We start from the raw sequence: 21,975 nt of genomic DNA on the forward strand, positions 1-21,975 counted from the left end.
CATCCTGCCTTGTATCAACGGTTCAGGCTGGTGATGGTGGTGTCATGGTGTGGGAAATATTTTCTTGGCACTCTTTGGGCCCCTTGGTACCAATTGAGCATCGTTGCAACGCCACAGCTTACCTGAGTATTGTTGCTGACCATGTCCATCCCTTTATGACCACAATGTACCCAACATCTGATGGCTACTTTCAGCAGGATAATGCGCCATGTCATAAAGCTGGAATCATCTCAGACTGGTTTCTTGAACATGACAATGAGTTCACTGTACTCAAATGGCCTCCACAGTCACCAGATCTCAATCCAATAGAGCATCTTTGGGATGTGGTGGAACGGGAGATTCGCATCATGGATGTGCAGCCGACAAATCTGCGGCAACTGTGTGATGCCATCATGTCAATATGAACCAAAATCTCTGAGGAATGCTTCCAGCACCTTCCAGCATCTATGCCACAAAGAATTGAGGCAGTTCTGAAGGCAAAAGGGGGTCCAACCCGTTACTAGCATGGTGTACCTAATAAAGTGGCCGGTGAGTGTATATGTCATTTCTACACATCTCCGTGTGGATGAGTGCCTCATTGTGTGGTTAAAGATTGTGTTTGGAGACCTGAAGAGTCAACAGTTTTTTTTGGGCGAGCAAGGTGTTTATTGAACTTTATGCACATTTATTTAGGACCTTGCGCCAGTTTTCTGTTATACTTTGCACATTCTTTAATGTGCAAACTGTTTCAAAGAAGTGTCCACGCCCTATATTGTTCACGCACTATATTTCACCTGACACAAATTTCATAATTGAAATGGGTGTTCCGGACTGTGCACCACATTTAACATGCAAAATCCAACAGAAGTGTGTCGCATGGTCCATGTTAAAGGTGCATTAAAAAAACTTGGTGCACTTTGCAGGTAGCACCAGATTCATGAAGAACGTACACCAGAAATCCTGAATCTGTTGCACCCTGCACACTACACAGGCAGACTGCACATAGGGCAGTTTGCACTATTTTTAACAAATGTGCCCCATTATTAGCCCACATTTATCAAAAGTAAGGCAGATTATTGAATACAGGTGGACGGTCTTCTATAAGCTGGTTTTAGACAAAGTGGGGCCCCAAGATAAAACTATTTTACAAACAGTCACTTTTAGTAAGAGCCCTGCCCAATAATAACACTTTGTAGTTTACAAAACAGTAGTATGGTAAGACAATCTGTAATATGGGGCTGAAGGATGATATGGGGCAGACAGATGATAGGTAGATTTATGATACAAGATAAATATAGAATTATTTAAAGATATAGATAAAGATTTATAGATGCATAAATATAAAGTAGAATATTTATATATAGATAGCTAGATAGATGATATGAGAGATAGATAAGAGAAGATCTATAGATAATAGATATACGATATATAGTTATCAAACAGACAAATTATAAGAGATAAACTAGATGGATAGATGATAAGATATATAACAGTGTGCCAGAGGCATCTGTCAAATGACAGGTACTGGAGTCTTACACAGACTACACATACGAGCCGGTGCTCGGTACTTACAGCTTACCCCTGCCATTCTAAATGTTAGGTTTCCTTTAACCTCCATATGTATATTCCGATAAAGTACTGCACCATTTGCACGAAATTACTGAATCAGGTCAGCAGCCTACTGTTTCCGTCCATAATAACGTGACCATAGACTTCCACGAGCACCAAGTCCTTTACATCTCCTTTCCCTGTTACACAGCCTGTCACTGCCATGTCACAGGGGAAAGTTATGAGAAGCTGTGGGTAACTGCCTGGATGGAGGAGACTGCACAACTTCAGCTTTTATAAGCTGCATAATGAGCCTAAACAATGGGGTGGAGAAAATCCCACCACTGGAGAACAAAGGACCACAGAGGTCTGCTTCCGGCACAATGGCTGTGACATGGCTGTGTAACAGGGAAAAGAGATCACAGCACCGATAGCTCATAGTGTATGGTCAAATGACCCTCATTCTCCTGCCACCTTATGCAGGCTGCTGAGCAGGAAGGCATTTCTGAAGGAGGGCTGTGGCCTCAGATTTCATGAAAATGGTGCAGAACTTTATTGAATAAATATTGGTAAGCGGTTTCATATCCTGTCCCTAATATATAGTTAAAAATAACGTATAGTTATATAGGCCAACCCCTTTAACCCCATAGCGCAATTGGACGTATATCATCGGGAAATGCGGTCTGTTGCTGCATCCCGATGTGCATGTACGTCCTAGCATGTGCGTCAGAAGCAGAGCCTGTGCGTTCACTATTAGAGTTTGGCTGTGTTTAATAGCTGGGATCACAATACTCATGATCCCAGCTGTTTAATCCTATAGGGCAGCACCTGGTAGTTACCCAGCTGATCAGTACCCTCCGTGCCAGGCTTGGAGATGCCGACCCCTTCCAGGATAGTCCCGGGGTTCTCTGAAGAACCCCAGGGCTGCCATCAGTAAATGCCTGTTAGATTTGTCTTTAAGCACGATCTAAGAGTGCTCCTATCAGCCTATGACATGTCCAACAAGGGCAAATAAAACCATTAAAAAAAAGTTTTAAAAAGATGCAATAAAAAAAAAAATCCTATAATGCCCCATCAGATATAAAAATTGCATTTAACAGTTTAAAAAAGTGTAAAACATAAAAACACTACACTAATGAACTGTGAATAAAATGTTATGTGTTTTAGAACATGGTGATGCAAATTTATCAGTTCTATATTCTTCAAAACAAGTCTACCATAAAAATCTATATATATGGGGTATCACCATAACCATGGTGACTCATAGAAGATAACATTTTTATGGTATTGTGAAAAACTAAAATCCTAAACCAGAATAAATTATTTTCTTGGTGGGGATAAGAGAGAGAGTTAACAAAATTTCATCAATCAGCTATTGGAACCCCTTAAATGATGTACCTAAAAATTGAATCTTATCCCAGAAAAAATAAGCAGCTATATGTTCACCTTATGAAAAATAGATATATTTTATGGCCGGTCGTGTGCCCATACAGCAGTTCACCAACACATATTGTAAATTCCACCCAAATTTTGTTTTAACCCCTGTGAAACACCTAAATGGTTAACAAAATTCTTAAAGTTGATTTTTCATACAATGAGGGGTGTAGTTTTTATTATGTGGTAATTTTATGGGGTTTTACACTCTCAAAGTCCCTTGAAAGCTGAGCAGGTCCCTGTAAACAAAAGTTTTGACACTTTTTTTTTGACATTTGAAAATGTCTATTTTTTTCATAACTAAACGCAAAAGAGATCATCCAAATTTTTCCACTAATTTGAAGTACTATGTGTGACAAGAAAACAGTTAAAAAATTACCTGGATATGTTAAAGCATTTGAAGGTTGTAACCACTATTCTTTATATTGGCATATAAGACAGTATAGATGGTCAGCCAATACTTAATTTAGTCTTTTTTTTTCCTTTCATAAGGCCATGGCTAAGAGACAAACTACCAGTTCAGGAAAATGCAAAAAGAAGAAAAGAAATATCTGCAACACTTGGGAAATAATCAATGATATACATAATGGATCCCATCCTATTTTTGGCATGAAAAGGAATGCACTTTAAAGGAAACCTACCATCTCGGATCTACCTATTAAGGTAGATCCGGTGGCAGTTTCATCTAATAAATGCCATCCGCTGCGTTTGGAAAAGTTTTATTGCCCTAATATAGGAGGCTACAGGGGCGTGAAAGTGGCTACACGGCGCGGCTACTCCATCTTTTGATCCTCCTACTATGACAAGTTCAGTTCAGCTCCTGGCAGCTATGCACACTCATCCGCGTTCTGCATAGACTCTAGGTGACTGTACGTACTCAGTTCCAAAGCCATAGCTATTGAGCATGCACATAATAGGTAGATCCGAGATGGTAGGTTTCCTTTAATAATTAACGTGTGAACAAGGCTTTACGTCAGTGGATGTGGGCTGAGTCCTTTCATGATATTTGTCTATGCAGTAGTAGTGGGATCCTGCCGGCTCTCTGCGGCTGTGCCTATTCGGCAAGCCAAGGAGAAGCCGGACTGTCTCACTATATTAATTTGGCCCATAGCAAGAATAGGGCATACTTGAAGGCTGATTTCTGGTTATTAGTTTGCAACTGATAAAACACTTATTGGGTGCTTTAACATTATTAAAGATGTTTGAGGATTTATCAACAGTTATTTACTGTATTTCTGGCTTTTTGTATACATAAAATGAAATATTTGTTGTGAAAACATTAAATATTGAAACTTTTAAACTGATCAGTGTGTTTTGTGAATTTCCCCACTGTGGGACTGATAAAGGATAATCTTGTTCTGTTTTTCCAAATATTGCCCAAGTCCCCTTGTGTAAAATGATGGATAATCAACAGTTTGTCCAGAAGGATTTTAATGCCGCTGCTATATTAGGCAGAATCTGACATTTACATTATGATTTTTGTATTTTCATTTACAACTTGCAATGTAAATGTGATTTTTCTATACATTTCACCTATGGCAGTTATAGTACCATGAACAATACCACAAGACCTTTCTGACTGCCGACATGTTCAACAGAGTCAGCAAAAATCCAGCTTATGAAAGATGTCCACTTATACACTACAGGTGACAGCATGCATAAGGAACTTTGACAAATATATATATTTTAACGATCATTTTATTTGCAGATGCACAAATAAAGTTTTTTTAATCAAATATTTCAACCAAATTTTGTATGTGAATATGAGAAATATATATATTTATAACAAAAAATCTGTCTGGGGAAGAAATTAAATAAATTGTTTTCACAAACACAATTTCAATACATTGCATAGATCGGATTTAATGTGTTTTAGTAAAATATACAAAACGTAAACTAAGAAAATCTGTACTTTACAATACTGAATTCCCTGAGATCTTTCTGGTGCAATATGTGTTCATAGTTTGCATCTGCACAGGGACAGGTAACACACTCATAGGAACCCTTATAACAGAATGGAGTCATGGAAAGAAAAGTTCATTCTTCTCAGTCATTTTTCTTTATGCCTACCAAGTAAGCATTAGTAGAGGAGACTGAGAACTATGACTGCTTGTGACTCTCCCATTATTCTACAAACTTGCAGAGCTAGATGAAGTCATACGTATAAGCCACACCAGTGATAGACCACTCTTTAACACAATGTTTTATTAACCAGAAAACATTATTGGTTGGCGATGATGAGTTTTTCCTGTTATACTGATGATACTGCTTTTTTTGTCGCAGTGAAATATCTGTGAAAAATGAACGGATGTCTGACTAGCCCATAGAAAATAATGGGTCAGCATGCGGATGTAAAAAAGCATTTGTAGACAATAACATTCTTCTGCTCCAAAGCCCCAAATTCACTGCATAAATTTAGCAATATGGGCAGCCCCCGGGTTACGTATAAGGTTCTGTAGGTTTGTTCTTAAGCTGAATTTGTATGCAATTTGTTGGGGACCACCTGCAAAGGTATCGGGAGTAAAAAGGTAGTGACTTAAAGTTGGAGGTATAGAATATGATTACAATGATCTGGTCTTAGACATATTGCATCAGTATATACCTTATCTATACTAGTATATAAAGAAATATATTTGGCATTGAATGGCATTTACAGAAAATAGTTTAAAAATACATGTTCCATCCTTAAAAATAAACATTTCTTTTTACATAAAATAACACAATACTCCCAGGACTGAACTCACATGTACTAAAAGGTAGCACCTAGTGCTATACTGCATGGTATACAAATCAGATACAAAACTTTTACTAGACAGATAAAGGGCATGTATACATTTAGAAGGGTTTTGCTCTCCAGGGTTGGAGACTTGTTGTTTGCTGAAAATTTAGGTGGGGGTGACAGGGTGAGGCTTTAAGTGCAGCTGTCAATATTAAAATGCTGAAATACAAATGGGCGATTCTAGAAAAGATTGAAATTATATCTATATACACAGTTCTATACATCAGTCACTGATAGGACTGCCCTGTGCCTTCACATCATAGAGACTGAATGGATTTGAAGTCTACCAGTTCCCAACTCACTCACAACTAGCAGCAGCATTGTGTAGGGCACTTTATAACATTTTTAGACATGTCTTTTCTTTTTCAAAAACAACTGGCATTTAATAGAAAGTTAAATTTTCAATATTTATGCAAATGTCTTTGTTACCAGATTGCTAAGTTAGGGCTGTGTCTTCTCTTCCTTCTGCACCTTCCTTCTCCAAAGGGGGGGTCAAGCTTGGTGCTGTCAGTATTAAATGAAGAAAACGGGTGTACCAGCAGACATGACATTGCTCGTGGCGCACAGAGAAGCTAATTTGAATAAGTGTTAAAAAATAATTTTGCTAGGAAACAGGAAAGCTTATAAACTGTCCATCACAAACACACAGATTTACTTGTGGCGAGTTGGAAATTGACAAATTTCTTTAAGTTCAGGTATAGGAATCTTTTCCCTAAAATGTAAATCTGCTCCATACATTCCTCCTGTTCCATAACAGGCAGATAAAACTGTTCAGATGACAGACAGATTCCCTGTATTGTAAAACAATATAATTAATTTGTATCCTTTTTCATTAACATTGCCGCTGATCTATCAAGTGACAAAAGAGCAGCAGTATAATACAATGTGGAAATACTTCTCATACAAGAAGGAAGGTTAACAGTGTCATGTATTGATATTATTCTAGCAGCATAGGGAAGGACATTTACATAACATTTCCACCAATTTATCACCAAATATAGCCATTAGGTGACTACTGGTGATGTGACTGTTCTCACAACTGTATTTATTCATAAACATTCAACGTAACCATAAACATTAGGCACCAATAGATGATGCACCTCCGTTCCACTCCTTGAGTCTCTCTCTCAGGTTAGGTAAGCTTTAAGAAAACCTGCCAGCCCAACTAAATGAACGTCTAACAGTATACTGTGTATTTTAATCTGTGTTTTCCCTTCCAGATAATGTTTATTTCATGGCTCAGCATGGCATGGTGGCATCATCCAGAAAATCAACTTTGTAGTTAGATGTAAATTAGTTGTACAAGGTCACCGAGGTGGAGAGTTAAGCACTGAAGACAACCACTCATGACCTATTGGGTCCAGGGTTGTAACTGAAGTCTAGTGCACTAATCACAGCAAAGGGGGAGGGGAGAGCTTGACTTTAGTGCTAAACTCTCCACCTTTGTGGCTTTATACAACTAAATTACACCTCACTTCAAATTGATTTTCTCGGGGATGCCACCACACTTGGCCATAAAAGAAACTTCATCTGGGTGCTGTTAAAAGTCTTTGACAATATCCTGCTAGTGGCTTCTTATGTAAATTTCTGCTGACAGTTTCTCTTTAAAAGAAGCAACCTGTAAGTCACAGATGCCCCAAATCCTCTACTGGAACAATGGAAGGGAATGTCTGACTCACAGACATCTTCCAGCAGAAGGAAGCAGGTGACCAGACAAGGAAGTTGAACAAAGTAACTAAAGCACTTGGAGCAGATTGGAGTGCACCGGTTTTGTTGACCATGTATGCCTGATGTATAGTATAGTTTTGTGTACTGCACAGAAGGTTACTCAAAGTGTTTAAGACTAGGCTACACAAATGTTTTGGTCGGAGTTTGTAAATACCAGAGAATCACTTCATGTAGAGTTCCTTGAAGCTGCTTTATATTTTAATAAATAACTATAGGAGTAATGCCTATGGGTTAAATGTATACAGACTCTTAAAAGGGGTCCAGGAGATAGGTCAATGTCTGATCAGTGAAAACCAAAGCCTAGGGGGATCCCCACTGATCACAAAAACCACTGTTCCTCTGCATGAATGCAGCAGAATGTCAAGAGCCACTGCTCTATTTAGCCCTAAGTGACTGCCAAAGTGAACAGAATTTGGTATTCAGCTTGTCTTGAGCTGCTAAATTCTTACAGTGAAACATGGGCTTTTGTCCCAGCAGTCAGAATCTCACTGTTCAGGTGCAACACCTTTAAAAGGTCCCAATAAAGGACAAAATTCAACAATAATTGCATTGTGCATGTTTGCATTTTTCTATGTACAACACCCCCAAAATTTCGACAAGTCATGATCAATATTACAATAGTTACTGAATAGATCATATTCAATAGAAGTTGTCTTCAATCAGTGCCGAATCTTACAAGACTATTATATTTCCCTCGCTTCAGAATAATTCAGAGCATTTGATGTAGTAAAAACCAAAACCCTAACATGTAAGATATATACTGAGTACATGTTTGAGTATGCACCCATAGATATAGAATACACACATATACTGTATCTCAATAACAAAATTGTTCTCGTAAAAAATCTGTATTGGAAGACAGACGTAACAAAGCAGTGCACTGCCGAAACAGCAATGTGAAAAAATAACTACCGTACATATGTACTGATGTATCTAAATAGCTGTATTTACATAGAGATGTAAATATTTTTTTAACAATAATACAATGTTATATTCTGCATCATCATTAAGATCTGACCAGCTTGAAGCCTTGACCTGTGTCCAACACGGTTGGAAGAAACCAATTCATTTTCAATCTCTTCAGACACTTGAAACAAGTTTTGCACACCCAGAAAATATTGAGTGCTCCACACCAGTTAGCTAGATGGACGAGTGGGTAAGTGAGACGGGGAAAATAAATCATCCAGTGCTTAGTCACATCATTCCCTGTTGGTAAATGCAGGGTGTAGTCACTCCAGTGCTTTGACACTCCATATGATGCCTTAACTGTGCGACCTTTCTCACACCAGCTAATGTTGTGGTCAGGATTGCAGTTGTATTCCACCCATTCTTTAGTAAAATCACCCAGTTGTGGGGGATCTGCCTCTTCAATGTCTACTATTCTTGCCATTTCTGCTCCTTGAACTGCAATAAATTGATCATTTACTTTTCGCACCTCTCTAACCCAGGGTTGGGAGCATTCTGTATCCAACACAATGATAAGTCGGGAGCAGCAGGTGCTGTTCTTCTCTCTCCACCACTCCAAGAGTGTCTCAAAGCGTAAAGTCTCACCGCCTTAAAATGTACACAAAATATAGTAATTATTGCACATTCCAGGTCAGGCAATATTATAGTTTAATGAACTTTAAAGTACACCTTTTAAGCTTAAAAGATGGTCTATGTCAATATAACATCACCCTATTGCTGCTGTTATCTTCTACATTTTATATTGAGGCACAGTAGAAATGGTCCTGGCTACTTTATGGGAGCTTATCTTAATGCCACGGGGAGAGCTGGGAAGCCTTTTAGATGCTGGGGTTATCTTTGATCGCGGAGCCTAATAGGTTAAACAGGCGGGATCTCGACTATCGACTTTTGGCCTCCTGCATGGATCGCAGGGCTCTGCTTATGTTGGGGAAACGTCATTGTGCAAGAAGGGTTAACAAGAAGTTGATTATGTTAATGAAATAGCAGTCCATGACAGTCAGGGTAAGTGATGATATATGTGAAATGCATTTCTGTATGTGATTATGGAGTTTAATATGTGTAATATATGGCACTGATATTGATATGTATAGCATATGGAAATTTGATTTATATGTACAATATACAGCAGGATTATTTTAAACTTAAGTTTACTTAATAAGCTTTTGAGAACTCTGCCCTAGCATTTCCCTAAATGTACAGTATGCAGGCCTTGTATGCAGTATGCAGAAAAGGTTTTATACTCATAATGTAACAAACTCTTGAAAACCTACCTGCTAATGCCCACTCTCCACTACTGTGGGAGTGTCCACTATAGTATATAATGTAGGTATCATGCCTAGGCCCATCTGAGGTTCGTAACTCCAGAAAAGACTTCAGTTTTGTGTGTAAGGTGTCAAATGTAAGTCCACTTGTAGAGTAGTCACATCCATAGGTCTCGATCATGTGGGAAGCAAAGAACCTCTGAATGGCATTTAGCATTCCAGTTGATCTCAGGTTTAACTCCTGCACATGCTCAGGGGGAAGCAACATGGGCTGTCCATTTGGGCTGTTTTAAAAAGAAAACAAGAGAATTTCAATTTACAGAAATAAAAATTATAGCAAGTTTATGTAAAAGATTAAAAATGCGTTTGTTTTATTATGCTCAATGTGTCAGCAAGGCTCGGCCACAGTTGCCCAAAGAGCCAATATGAACAATTACAATTGCTATGGCTTTTATGTTCCCCATGTTTGCTTGGGTTTTGTCCTCGAAGACAAATTTCACAAAATAAAATTATCACTGGCTGCAGAATGCTTGTACAGTAACATTAATAAAAAGTTTTCCCTATAGCTGCAATGTAACATTTTTCCAATATACATTCATTACCTTATTGCAGCTGTTTCTTTGCTAATCCTCTGCTTTGTGCCTCTCTCCGTCTTTTTACCTTTTGCCAAGCATTTTGGTTGTTAAAGACAGTTTGTAAATCTCTATGGACTGGAGGGATAGGAAAGGGTAAGGGGTTGGGGCTATGCAGTGTGCTCCTCTGTCTCTGCTCAGTAATTACAGGAAGCAGCTCCATCAGGTCTGCTCTGTCCAGTGTACACACTGCTGTTATATTCCCACACACAGCTCACTGCCTACCCTGCAGTGAAATAATGAAGTGTGGTCAGATTATCTACCATAAACCTGCTCTGCAAGCCACCTCCATCTCTCTACTGTACATGGCTACAGTTGGGTCAGTGAAGAGGAGGGCATAGGATCAGCATTGCAGTCCGATACACAGGATTAACATTATTTACTTCTGTGCGTGCAGTGTCCTCTCTGTTCTGCTGAACAGCCTGACTAAAACATCCATCCACAAACAAGCAGAGAGTGTATATAATAGCCACAAGGCTGTAATAGATTATAGGTCTATCTCTGTAACAGTGCATAGGTATATATGTGTGTGTAATAATATATGTCTATAGGTCACTATAATGCAGTTTGGATGTGAGGATGTAAAACTGACATTGAAGTTATCCGTCAGATTACGGTCACATCTGTGTTGTACAGCAGTAATGCTGAGGAGATAATTCAGACTGAGATTCTGTGTCCAGCAGTCCCATAATGCTGAGTAAGTGAGGATGGGAAGCTGCTTTGGCCTCAGAGGTCTTAGCTGATTTCCCAAACAGGAAGGTCCCGCCCACTTCAGGGAAGCTAAAGATTATTTTATAAGTAGGGCTGATGGATATATCAGGTTGTATCTCAGGCTAAGAAGAAGCCAGCAGCATGATATAGATATTGTTACAATTGTTGTCAAAGGCACTCTCCAACTCTGCTAAAATTATTTTGGGCCAGGTAACTTTGGAGTTACAGTTTAAATAAATCATTCTAATATGCTGAATAAAGCTATACAAGGTCATCAGCAAAACTATAAAGTGGGTTTCATGTTCTTGCACATTCATTTGTGATGAAAGAACAACATACCTGCAAAAATTAGTGGGGATTACAACTGCGTAACCAACACAGGTTCCTCCCAAACAGTTGCCAAGTTCATGGAATAATCCATGCGCCATAGATTCAAGGGGTAGAACAATAAGAAACATGCTCATAAAGATCCCATTAGAAGGCTATAGGAGAAACAAAAAAGTTACAAAGATGAGAAAAAGAAGGGGAAGGGCACTATCCAGATCTTGTAGCATACAGTTCCATCCCCGGTAGCAGGGGAGTGTTTGGTGCTCAGCAGGAAATAATACATTAACATTTACATTGTATTGTAGATAAAAATTAAAAAAAAACACATCTGTACCACTCACCAGTCTTTAACCTCTTAAGGACCAAGCCACTTAAGGGCTTCCGGACCAAGCCCAATTTTTTAAAATCACTAAGTCGTAACCTTCAAATGCTTTAACATATCCAGGTAATTTGAGACTGGGGTATTCTTGTCACACATTGTACTTCAAATTAGTGGAAATATTTGGATGATATCTTTTGAGTTTACTCTATATACTTGAGTATAAGGTGGGAAATGCGTCCGCTACTCTCCAATAAAATAGTAGTCTAGTAGACTCCCCAGATGAATAATATGTCCACAGCAGCACCATGATTAAGCTTCTACAGCGAAACACGTAGGTCAGATGCCTGTGCCTAAAGTTTGACTTATCTTTGCACCCTTGTCCTATGGATTTTAATGGAATAAAGTTGTAAATCGATTGGATTCCAAGAGTGCTGGATGCTTTTCTGTAAAACTGCAATACTAATGTATTGCAGTATATGTCCGTAGTCAGCCTATGCATTCTGCATAGGCTAATAGGCACTGTGTTAGATCGTGCTAAAAGCACAAATCTAAGTGGCACCTACTTCCGGCAGCCCTGGGGACCTTCATAAAGGGCTGACATGGAAGCATCTATAGAGGCATCTATGGAGTAGTTAAGATATACTGATAAAAATAAATAAACCTAGCCCAATGCAAAAGATGGTTTACAAAGTACAATAAAAATGTAAGTTATACAAAAAAGTTGAAGAGACGGCGCTGGGGAAAAGATGAGAAAGTCCATAAACACCACAGTCAAATTACAAATCAAAAAGCTTTTTCACCGCATCAACGTCTTTTCAAACTATACTTTAAAACGTCACAAGGTATGGCGAAAAGTTCTGCCAGAACATTCAAATACCTCTCTCCTTATGTTTCACAGCATGCAGGTGAGGGTAAAGCTCCTTGTCTACTTGTCTTCCCAAGTCCGCGTTCTTCTATCCCGCAGTTGCAAATGGAGCTCTCGGAGCACAGACGAATTACGGGTGAACGAGTCCAGTCTTCCGGCTGGAACATCGCACCTTCCAATTTTTAGTTCCGTCACACTTTTGATAGTGCTCACTCCGCTCCCATAGAAGAAAATAAGACGCAATAGTGCAGCAAGTTTTTAAGATTATAATTCGGTAAAAGTTTAATCGTTCTACTCACACAACATATAATTAAAAAGGCCTTCAGTACAGAATCGCACTTTCGGTTCAGCTTGCCCAACTCAGAGTTTCGCCTTTTCGGCTTCTTCCGGGGCTTCAGAGTCGAGCAAGCTGAACCGAACGTGCGATTCTGTACTGAAGGCGTTTTTAATTATATGTTGTGTGAGTAGAACGATTAAACTTTTACCGAATTATAATCTTAAAAACTTGCTGCACTATTGCGTCTTCTTTTCTTCTATAGGAGCGGAGTGAGCACTATCAAAAGTGTGACGGAACTAAAAGTTGGAAGGTGCGAGGTTCCAGCCGGAAGACTGGACTCGTGCACCCGGAATTCGTCTGTGCCCCGAGAGCTCCATTTGCAACTGCGGGATAGAAGAACGCGGACTTGGGAAGACAAGGAGCTTTACCCTCACCTGCATGCTGTGAAACATAAGGAGAGAGGTATTTGAATGTTCTGGCAGAACTTTTCGCCATACCTTGTGACGTTTTAAAGTATAGTTTGAAAAGACGTTGATGCAGTGAAAAAACTTTTGATCTATGGAGGAGTACCTGGCTTTGCTCCATAGACACTTCCATCAATATGACCGTGGCGTCTATGAGGTTAAGCAGCCGGTATTGCGAGTATCCCAGCTGTCACATACAGCCAAGATCCCACAGCGATCACACAGGCTCTGCTACTGAGCCTGGGCGATTGCAAATATGCATTTGTACGTCGTGATGCGGCAACTGCCAACATTTCCTGATGTACATGTATGTACTAATGCCCTATGGGGTTAATGACCTGTCACCAGAATTTTACCACTCACTCCGGTAATACCTGCTGGTAAAGGGTTACAAGTCCTCTCTATATATCACCTAAAATGATATAGCATTTAGGTTCTGTACCTTAATTACAGCTGTTTTTCTGATATGCAAATGAGTAGACGAGTCACTTTCTAAATATATTGATTAACAGCTCAACAGCTTTTCAAATCTCGGCCTAAACAAACAGGAAGTCCTCTCCCTGTTGACTTCCTGTCCTTACCAGAATGCTGTCCCTTTCACTGCATGGTGTAGCAGTGAGTACAGGCAGTCCCCTACTTAAGAACACTCGACTTACATACAACCCCAAGTTACAAACGAACCTCTGGATATTGGTAATTTATTGTACTTTAGTCCTAGGCTACAATAAACAGTTATAACAGTTATCACAGGTGTCTGTAATGAAGCTTTAGTGTTAATATTGATTTTTATGATTGTTAAAGAGACCAAAAAAGTTCTGTCTGGGATTACAATGATAAAATATACAGTTCCGACTTACATACAAATTCAACTTAAGAACAAACCTACAGACCCTATCTTGTATGTTACCCGGGGACTGCCTGTACTGTGTGGGAAAATTTAAATTCTGTCGGGCCAGCACAAAGGCAAAAAAAAGTTTGGGGCACGAAGGTGGGAGGAAGACTTAAAGGGCACCTACCACCACGAATCTACCTATAAAGGTAGATCGGGTGGTAGGTGGATGTATGGGACGTGAGGATAGCCCTTTTTAGAGCTAATCCTCACGTCCCCGCTAGCCTAGCATAAACTTTATTGGCCTAATATGTTAATTTAATTAAGCGGCTACCGGGGCGTGGAGTAGCCGGACACGAGGCTACACGGCGCGGCTACTCCACGCCCCAGTAGCTGCTTTCCCCCGCCTACCCTGTGATCTTCGGCGCGCAGCTCCTGGCAGCTGCGCGCCCTCGTCCGAGAAGCCGGAGTTCTGCGCATGCGCAGTAACTCCGGCCAAGATGCGCGATCTCGGGAACGAGGCCGGAGTTACTGCGCATGCGCAGAACTCCGGCTTCTCGGACGAGGGCGCGCAGCTGCCAGGAGCTGCGCGCCGAAGATCACAGGGTAGGCGGGGGAAAGCAGCTACTGGGGCGTGGAGTAGCCGCGCCGTGTAGCCTCGTGTCCGGCTACTCCACGCCCCGGTAGCCGCTTAATTAAATTAACATATTAGGCCAATAAAGTTTATGCTAGGCTAGCGGGGACGTGAGGATTAGCTCTAAAAAGGGCTATCCTCACGTCCCATACATCCACCTACCACCCGATCTACCTTTATAGGTAGATTCGTGGTGGTAGGTTCCCTTTAAGCTGGAGTGCGAGTGTGTGTGGGGTTGGTAGGGGGAGAATAGGGTTTATTGTGCCTTTACAATCCATAAACTATTGCATATCTCCAAAAACAGTGGCCAGTCAGCAAGCGGGGCAGGAGTGTTGGGTTTGTAAAAAGGACTGGAGAGTACCACAGATGCTTTACTTGATCTACCACACTCTGTACAAAAGGTACACATATAACAAAAAAGAATTTAACTTTGTTTACTGTATGGAGTCTGGATAAATAATTGTACATGTAATTGAAGTACTTTGTCTAAATCTCTACTATGTGTGCAGTGTAAACAAAAAGGACATTGTCTCCACAAGATTATTGATTGACAGAGGTGAGACCACAACCGATCTGATATTGTGGTGATAGACCATCAATATTCAGAATACAGGAGTTGCATGAAGGAAATCAACCACATAGAAAATATAAAAAACCTAGAAATACTCACCTCCGCTTCTCTTGATGTTGATCCAGACACTGCCCGTGGCTAATCCTGACACGCCGGGATCACCTAGAAAACAAACTTATAATAAGCAGCACCGAGTATAGGAACGAGATGTCTGTCTCTCCAGGCTGCTAAATATGCACGCCCCCATCACCTCCCTCTCCCATGCTGGGAGCATGGGAGAGCGAGGAGTGGGGGCATGCATAATTAGCAGCACAGAGCACTGAACATCTTGTCCCAGAGCTCCGGCTTGTTCTCTAGGTGATCAGAGCGTGTCAAGATTAGCGACGGAGAGTGCCTGGATCAACATCAAGAGAAGCGGAGGTGAGTATTTGTAGGGGTTTTTTGGGGTTAATTTCCTTAAAGGCTGAAATTCAACAGGAATACACTTCATGTGGATAGAGATCCAATACACTGCACCGATGACTCTCTTACAGCAGGGTTATACAGCCTTATTTGTCCGAGTCCAACATTGTCAGGCCACACTACTTCAAAGCACAGCACTAAATGCGCCCAAAACCACAGTACCCAGAGCAGACTACAATACAGTGCTCAAACCAGACAATAATAATAATAATGAAGGAAATTGTCTAAAGCAGGTAAAAAAAGTGAGCCCCTTCCCCCAACCCCCTGTATAGCAGGCTATAATATCTATAATATAATATCCTAGTTCAGGCACTTATAATACTGTATACCCTGTAGCAGACTCATAATAATAGTGATGCACAGAGCAGGCTATATAACTGGACACATCCCGCCCTCTTCCCCCCAGCAGCTGACTATAATACAGGAGACCCTTCCCCTCCAAAGCTGACCTAGAATACCAGGGACATCACAATAAAGCAGTCCGGGACACAGGAAGGAGACATAACTTTGAGGATAGAGGAGAGGTGTCCAAGTAACCAGCAATGGCTACACGATACATTCACTACTATAAAACTTCCCCTTATGTACAAGAATATAATTACTATAATACTGCTCTCCCCTTCACAGACAGCTACCCCACCTCCCAGGTCTCATCTCCATCCTCACACCGAAACCCCCTCTAGATCACTATCAGCAGCCCCATTAAACAGCGGCTGTATAATGGAGAAGCCGGTGGGTCATGCGATGAGGACATCATCACAGGTCCTTTAGCTAGCAGGTTATAGCAGAAGTAATTTTGTATAGAAATACATCTGCTATAGTGACAGTTGCAGTCGGACCTTGAATGATGTAATTCAAGGTCCCACAGCACAATAACGTGTGCTGGGATCTGGAGGCAGTAGGGTGTGGGCCACAACTCAACTCAAGGTTGTGCATCCCTGCACTCCACACCAAGCAAAATACATCAAGTGGCTTGAAACATGTGGCAGCTTCACCTTATGAACCATGTTTTTATATGAGTTTCATAGACTGTAAACTCTTGCGAGCAGGGCCCTCAATCCTATTGTTCCATATGATTGTACTGTAATCTAATACTAGATTTGTATACCTTCCCTATGATTTACATAAAAATTATTATTATGTTGTGATTTTATATTGCTTCAAAAGAATTGACCCATTGCATTAAGTGAAAAACAATGTGAGAAATAGCACAGGCCGTAGAGCTGATAATCCACAGCATGGCAGTCTTTTTTGGTGTGTCTAGCAGCAACAATTGCTGTTGCCAGGAAACAAACACTACTAGTTCAGAAATAAAGCAAAATTATGCATTTCTTTACATAACCCTGTTATATTTCTGCAGATTCCAGTGCCATATACAGGCGATCCCCTACTTAAGGACACCCGACTTACAGACAACCCATAGTTACAGACAGACCCCTCTGACCTCTGGTGAAGCTTTCTAAATGTTTTACTATAGTCCCAGATTGCAATAATCAGCTGTAAGGCGTCTGTAATGAAGTTTTATTGATAATCCTTGGTCCCATTACAGCAAAAAATGTTTAAACTCCAATTATCACTGGGGCCAAAAAATTTTTTGTCTGGATCTACAATGATAAAATATACTGTTTCGACTTACATACAAATTCAACTTAAGAACAAACCTCCAGACCCTATCTTGTATGTAACCCGGGGACTGCCTGTACTGGTAATGTGGTATTTCAACAACTCTAAGAAATATAGTTACAATAGTAATTAACTCACCTGCCAAGAAACGGCTCCTAAAATTGCTGTTGCCAGGAGGCTGAAGAACACCAATCGTTCGGAAATAAGGCAAAAATGACGCATTCCTTTAGATGCCATGACTCTATCTAGGCTGTTATCAGATCTGTGTGTGTAATATACTTTATGACAATCATTTAGCTTAGTATGAAAACCCCATAGAGTAATCAAAAATATAATATGACAAATAAGCCAGAAAATACCAAAGATGGAGAAACCTGGAATGACAAAATACCAAAGATTTAAGTCACTTAGTTTAAAGGCAGCAAGTATAAAAAAGAGCACTTCAATCAATCCAACAGAAATGACGGAAAACCTTCTGCAAATTCTGCCCCGATATAGATATGGCTTCCACCGTTCAGTGACAGAAAGACCACTAAAATAGACATCAAGAAACGGCTCACTGATGATGCAGCAGAAAAAGCAGGACAAGGCATAAGCATTGACAGGAATCCCCAATGACGGGAAAAACATCAAGGGTGTGAGGATTGTAAAAGTCCCCAGATTTGGAAGAGCCAGAAAAGATTTCATTCGCAAGTCAATAATTATCAATGCAAATGCAGTGACGAGCAAGATGATGCTGATGGACTTCTGGACCAGCATGACAGTACTGGCTATTGAGAAACCAACTAATTCCAAGAATTCCCCCGATTTTAGCAGTGTAGGACGATGGCGAACGTATCCACAGATTCTCTCCACTAGAGCACACATTGTTCTTATGCTGATGGCAGAAACAAGCAGGTACTTTGTAGCTTCTTCCTTTACATCATACTTGAACTTTGAGTTGTCAATAAAACAGAGGAGACCAAGTAGAAATCCAAACCAAAGATTGGAAAGGCTGAGACTGGCCGCTTCCATGGAAAAATAGTAATAGAGGATACTTGCAATCCCAAGGATGAACAGCCCCAGTATAAAGATCACCAATATTAATGCGTCTTCGGTCTGCTCCCACCTAACATACAGGCCCATACATATGGCCACCAGCAGGCTTATTCTGGCCAAGTAGCCCAAATATCTGACTGAAGAATGCATGTTGACCTCTCTGTTTGCCTCTTCCAGTCGAGTCATGGCTGCGTGCAAACAGTGACTCACACAGTATCGGAGTGACCTACACATGTAAACGGGTGGCTAATGTCTTTTTTTTAGCAAGCTTGGATTCTTGAGTTTTCATAGAGAATGTCCAACTTGCAGACTTGTGTATTTCATTTGTATCATTTTCCACAGCAGCCTACAAATAAAAAGATAAAGGAATAAGAATATGGAAAATAATGCTGGATTATGTATTCCATATTTACATCTTTGTCTTCGTTTCATGCGTCGTATGTGGTCAAACGTCAATAAGCAAAACTTTCCAACAGTACAGGCGGTCCCCTACTTAAGAACACCCGACTTACAGACAACCCCTAGTTACAAACGGACCTCTGGAATTTGGGAATTTACTGTACTTTAGTCCTAGGCTACAATAAACAGCTATAACAGTTATAAATTATGTCTGCAATGAATGGTTAGTGTTAATCCTGGTTCTTATGACAACCCAACATTTTTGAAATACAATTGTGACAGACACCCAAAAAATGTTGGCTGGGTTTACAATTATAAAGTATACAGTTCCGACTTACATACAAATTCAACTTAAGAACAAACCTACAGACCCTATCTTGTATGTTACCCGGGGACTGCCTGTACACTCCTTGTATATAATCTGTTCACTATAACTGTAAAAGAAATACATTAAATATGGATATTTGACTCTGAATGTAAAAGATAGAAGACGCGTTCCAGGTCTGAACAAGACCAATTGGGACCGGAAAAGAGTCTCCTATCTGTTACATTCAGAGATCTCAGATTGCCTCTGTGGATGAGGAGCTGATTTTTATTTGGCCATGTAGAAGGGTGTAGCCCTATCTCTTTCAATACATTTCTGTCAACATATCAACTATACTGGATAGTGGGAGTCCATGGATGCACACATATATCATTTGTAGGGAGATGCTGCCCGACACCTTTTGAAGGGGTTTATCTCCAAAGAACAAAAAGGATGAGCCACTGAATTCCGACTAGCCCAATCCATATTTCTCACATTTCTATCTAGTGTGCATGTGGACCTTTATGTAACTACAGGAAACAGTAAGAAAGGCTTTTCATTACAGTACATAATGTAACTTTTCTACCAGGGAGAGAACAGTCCCTGTTGTGTTGGATTATGCATAAAAAAATATGTAAATGCCACGTGTGAACGCACCGTGAGAAATAAGAGGTTTTAGCGCTCTACAGGTATAAAAAGTGAGGGTGCATTCACACATGATTCGCAGCCTGATGCATGGGTCAAAATGCATACGTTTTTAAGTTACTGTGCGTTTTCCAGCTTTGAAAGTGTTTTTCTTCATTGCTGGTCGTGTAATCAGTTTTGTTAACATTGGAACACAGCTGCTTACACTTCAGCAATGAAGAAAAAACACTTAAATACATGATAACATAAAAACGTACGAGTTTTAGATGCATGCGCCAGGATGTCACATGTGAATGCACCCTGAAGATGTTGCAATGCATAACTAGCACAGAAACCCTACCATTCTTAGGCCCCTTTCACGCACGTTTTCTGCATGTGCAGAACTTGCATTGCACTCTGAACCACTGATGAACAGCTTAATGGGGTTTTTCACACGCATTTTTTTTAATGTGCCTTTAAATCTCAGTATGCTCTACTTTGCAAGTCATGCGTGTGAAAAAAGCACCATAGAAGTCTATGGAGACACATCAAAAACACATTGCACCCTGAGTCCCGAGGTGGGACCATGGATACCATGATGATGAGAGTCCAGGCCAGGAAGTATGCCCGAAATTCAGTGTGTATTTCATGGTACACAAGACCAGGCCTTACAGACATAACCAAGCAAAATGTGATGGGATGTGGCATATTCATCTGCTGAGGACCCCATTTATATGTTAGGCCTCTATGAAGATGTGTAGTGTATACATCACTATCACCATCTCTGGGTTTTTTCTTTATTCTTACAGACCGAATCTGTCATATTGCTAGACAAAATAAAATGCAACTAGTATGGACTCTGCGATGAAAGCTGCTAACATTAGCGAAGTACATCGAATCTAAGGTTCTTCTTTATAGAGGAGGGTGAACGGAAAAACTTCCAATTCCCGTCTTCATTTTGTTTCCATTGCGCTTTTTTATGACAAAAATCCCAGACAAGTGTAAATTGGGCCTAACAGCTAACACTTATAGTGAGAACCCACCCAGAGACACGCATACACCCAGAGACACGCATACACCCAGAGACACGCATACACCCAGAGACACGCATACACCCAGAGACACGCATACACCCAGAGACACGCATACACCCAGAGACACGCATACACCCAGAGACATACATGGCCAGGTCCTCTATGGTGGGCACAGGCGTCATGTCCATCACATAAGATTGCAGGAATACTATAAGGTGAAGTAAACATGTCCCCCTCCCTCTGCCCGGTTAGTAATATCGTCCTATCCGCGCTGTGCTAAGCTCCTGGAGAATACGCATCACCTCATTAGAACTACAGCGCCCAGCTACTGAGAAGGAGGACAAGGGCGTATGACGCGCTGCCCTCCTCACAGGATACCGGGCTGGGAAAAGCCGAACTCACCGGCGCCTGCCGCTGCCAAACGGAGCTCGGCTGCAGTTACAGATCTGCCAGTACATCCATTAAACTTTCTCTATTTCCGCAAATGCCGCCATGTTGTAGCCGTGTCACTATCTAGGGAAAGCAGGAAGGGACAAACAACCAATCATAACGCCGAGCTCCGCGACCTTTACTGTACCCGTGCCTGTGTCCTGAAGAACAGTGCGTTGCCGCGTCTAATGGAAGTAAAGCTAACACATTTCATCTACTTTTGGGAATAATGCCCCAATAGGGCGTGCCAGAGTTACACTGCGATTATATATATATATATATATATATATATATATATATATATATATATATATATATATATATAAATTTATATACCGAATAGAATCTTAATAAAGGGTCTCCTTTGAAGCTACATGCACAGGAGCGGATGTTTGTAGACAGTAGTGTGTCATCATTGTGTGATACTTTACTGGGTCTTACGCCCACAAAAACTGTCCATGCATCATCCGTATGTCATCCGTTTTTGTGAATGGCTGGCAGATGATGTCACTAGGCTGTCCCAACCAGGTCTGCCGGAGTTCACCTTCTTCTTCCTGGTGTATGTGAGTGCTTGGCTTGCGACACAAATTTAAATGCAAAAATCCTGCGCTCAGTCCGAATGCTTCGCATCGCCCCCCCCCCCCCCCAATTTCTTATGCGAAAAGCCGATGCGCCAAAATCCGAAAATGCGTCCACAGGACCCTTAGTAAATAAGCCCCATTATGTCAGCAAGG

General features: G+C 40.7%; 2 protein-coding genes across 2 annotated transcripts in view; one reads left to right on the forward strand and one right to left on the reverse strand.

The window, feature by feature from the left end:
* Window positions 1-4,194, forward strand: part of LOC140129053 (uncharacterized) — a 50,586-nt gene extending 46,392 nt beyond the window's left edge. Inside the window, exon 13 of the mRNA XM_072150684.1 lies at window positions 3,454-4,194. Within this exon, the coding sequence (XP_072006785.1) occupies window positions 3,454-3,532 (79 nt within the window). The 3' untranslated portion in view covers window positions 3,533-4,194. The remainder of the gene's footprint in view (window positions 1-3,453) is intronic.
* Window positions 4,195-4,389: 195 nt separating this feature from the next.
* Window positions 4,390-21,358, reverse strand: TMEM168 (transmembrane protein 168). The gene is made up of 5 exons (XM_072146923.1): window positions 21,215-21,358; window positions 17,552-18,797; window positions 11,379-11,521; window positions 9,706-9,980; window positions 4,390-9,022 (listed from the first exon to the last, which is right to left on the reverse strand). Exons 2-5 carry the CDS (start codon window positions 18,683-18,685, stop codon window positions 8,475-8,477), a joined length of 2,100 nt encoding a protein of 699 aa, XP_072003024.1. The 5' UTR covers window positions 18,686-18,797; window positions 21,215-21,358; the 3' UTR covers window positions 4,390-8,474.
* Between the last annotated feature and the right edge of the window lie 617 nt (window positions 21,359-21,975).

This window comes from Engystomops pustulosus, chromosome 4, assembly GCF_040894005.1.
Source record: "Engystomops pustulosus chromosome 4, aEngPut4.maternal, whole genome shotgun sequence".
Lineage (NCBI taxonomy): Eukaryota > Metazoa > Chordata > Amphibia > Anura > Leptodactylidae > Engystomops > Engystomops pustulosus.

Bases quoted from the DNA above. Each gene is read 5' to 3' on its own strand.
- TMEM168 (XM_072146923.1), bottom strand. From the start codon at position 18,685: ATGTGTAGGTCACTCCGATACTGTGTGAGTCACTGTTTGCACGCAGCC. The intron at 9,981-11,378 runs GTATGTTGTTCT...TTTTTAAAACAG, and splicing joins ATCCCCACTAATTTTTGCAG to CCCAAATGGACAGCCCATGT. The intron at 9,023-9,705 runs GTAGGTTTTCAA...GTACATTTTAAG, and splicing joins TGGAGAGTGGGCATTAGCAG to GCGGTGAGACTTTACGCTTT.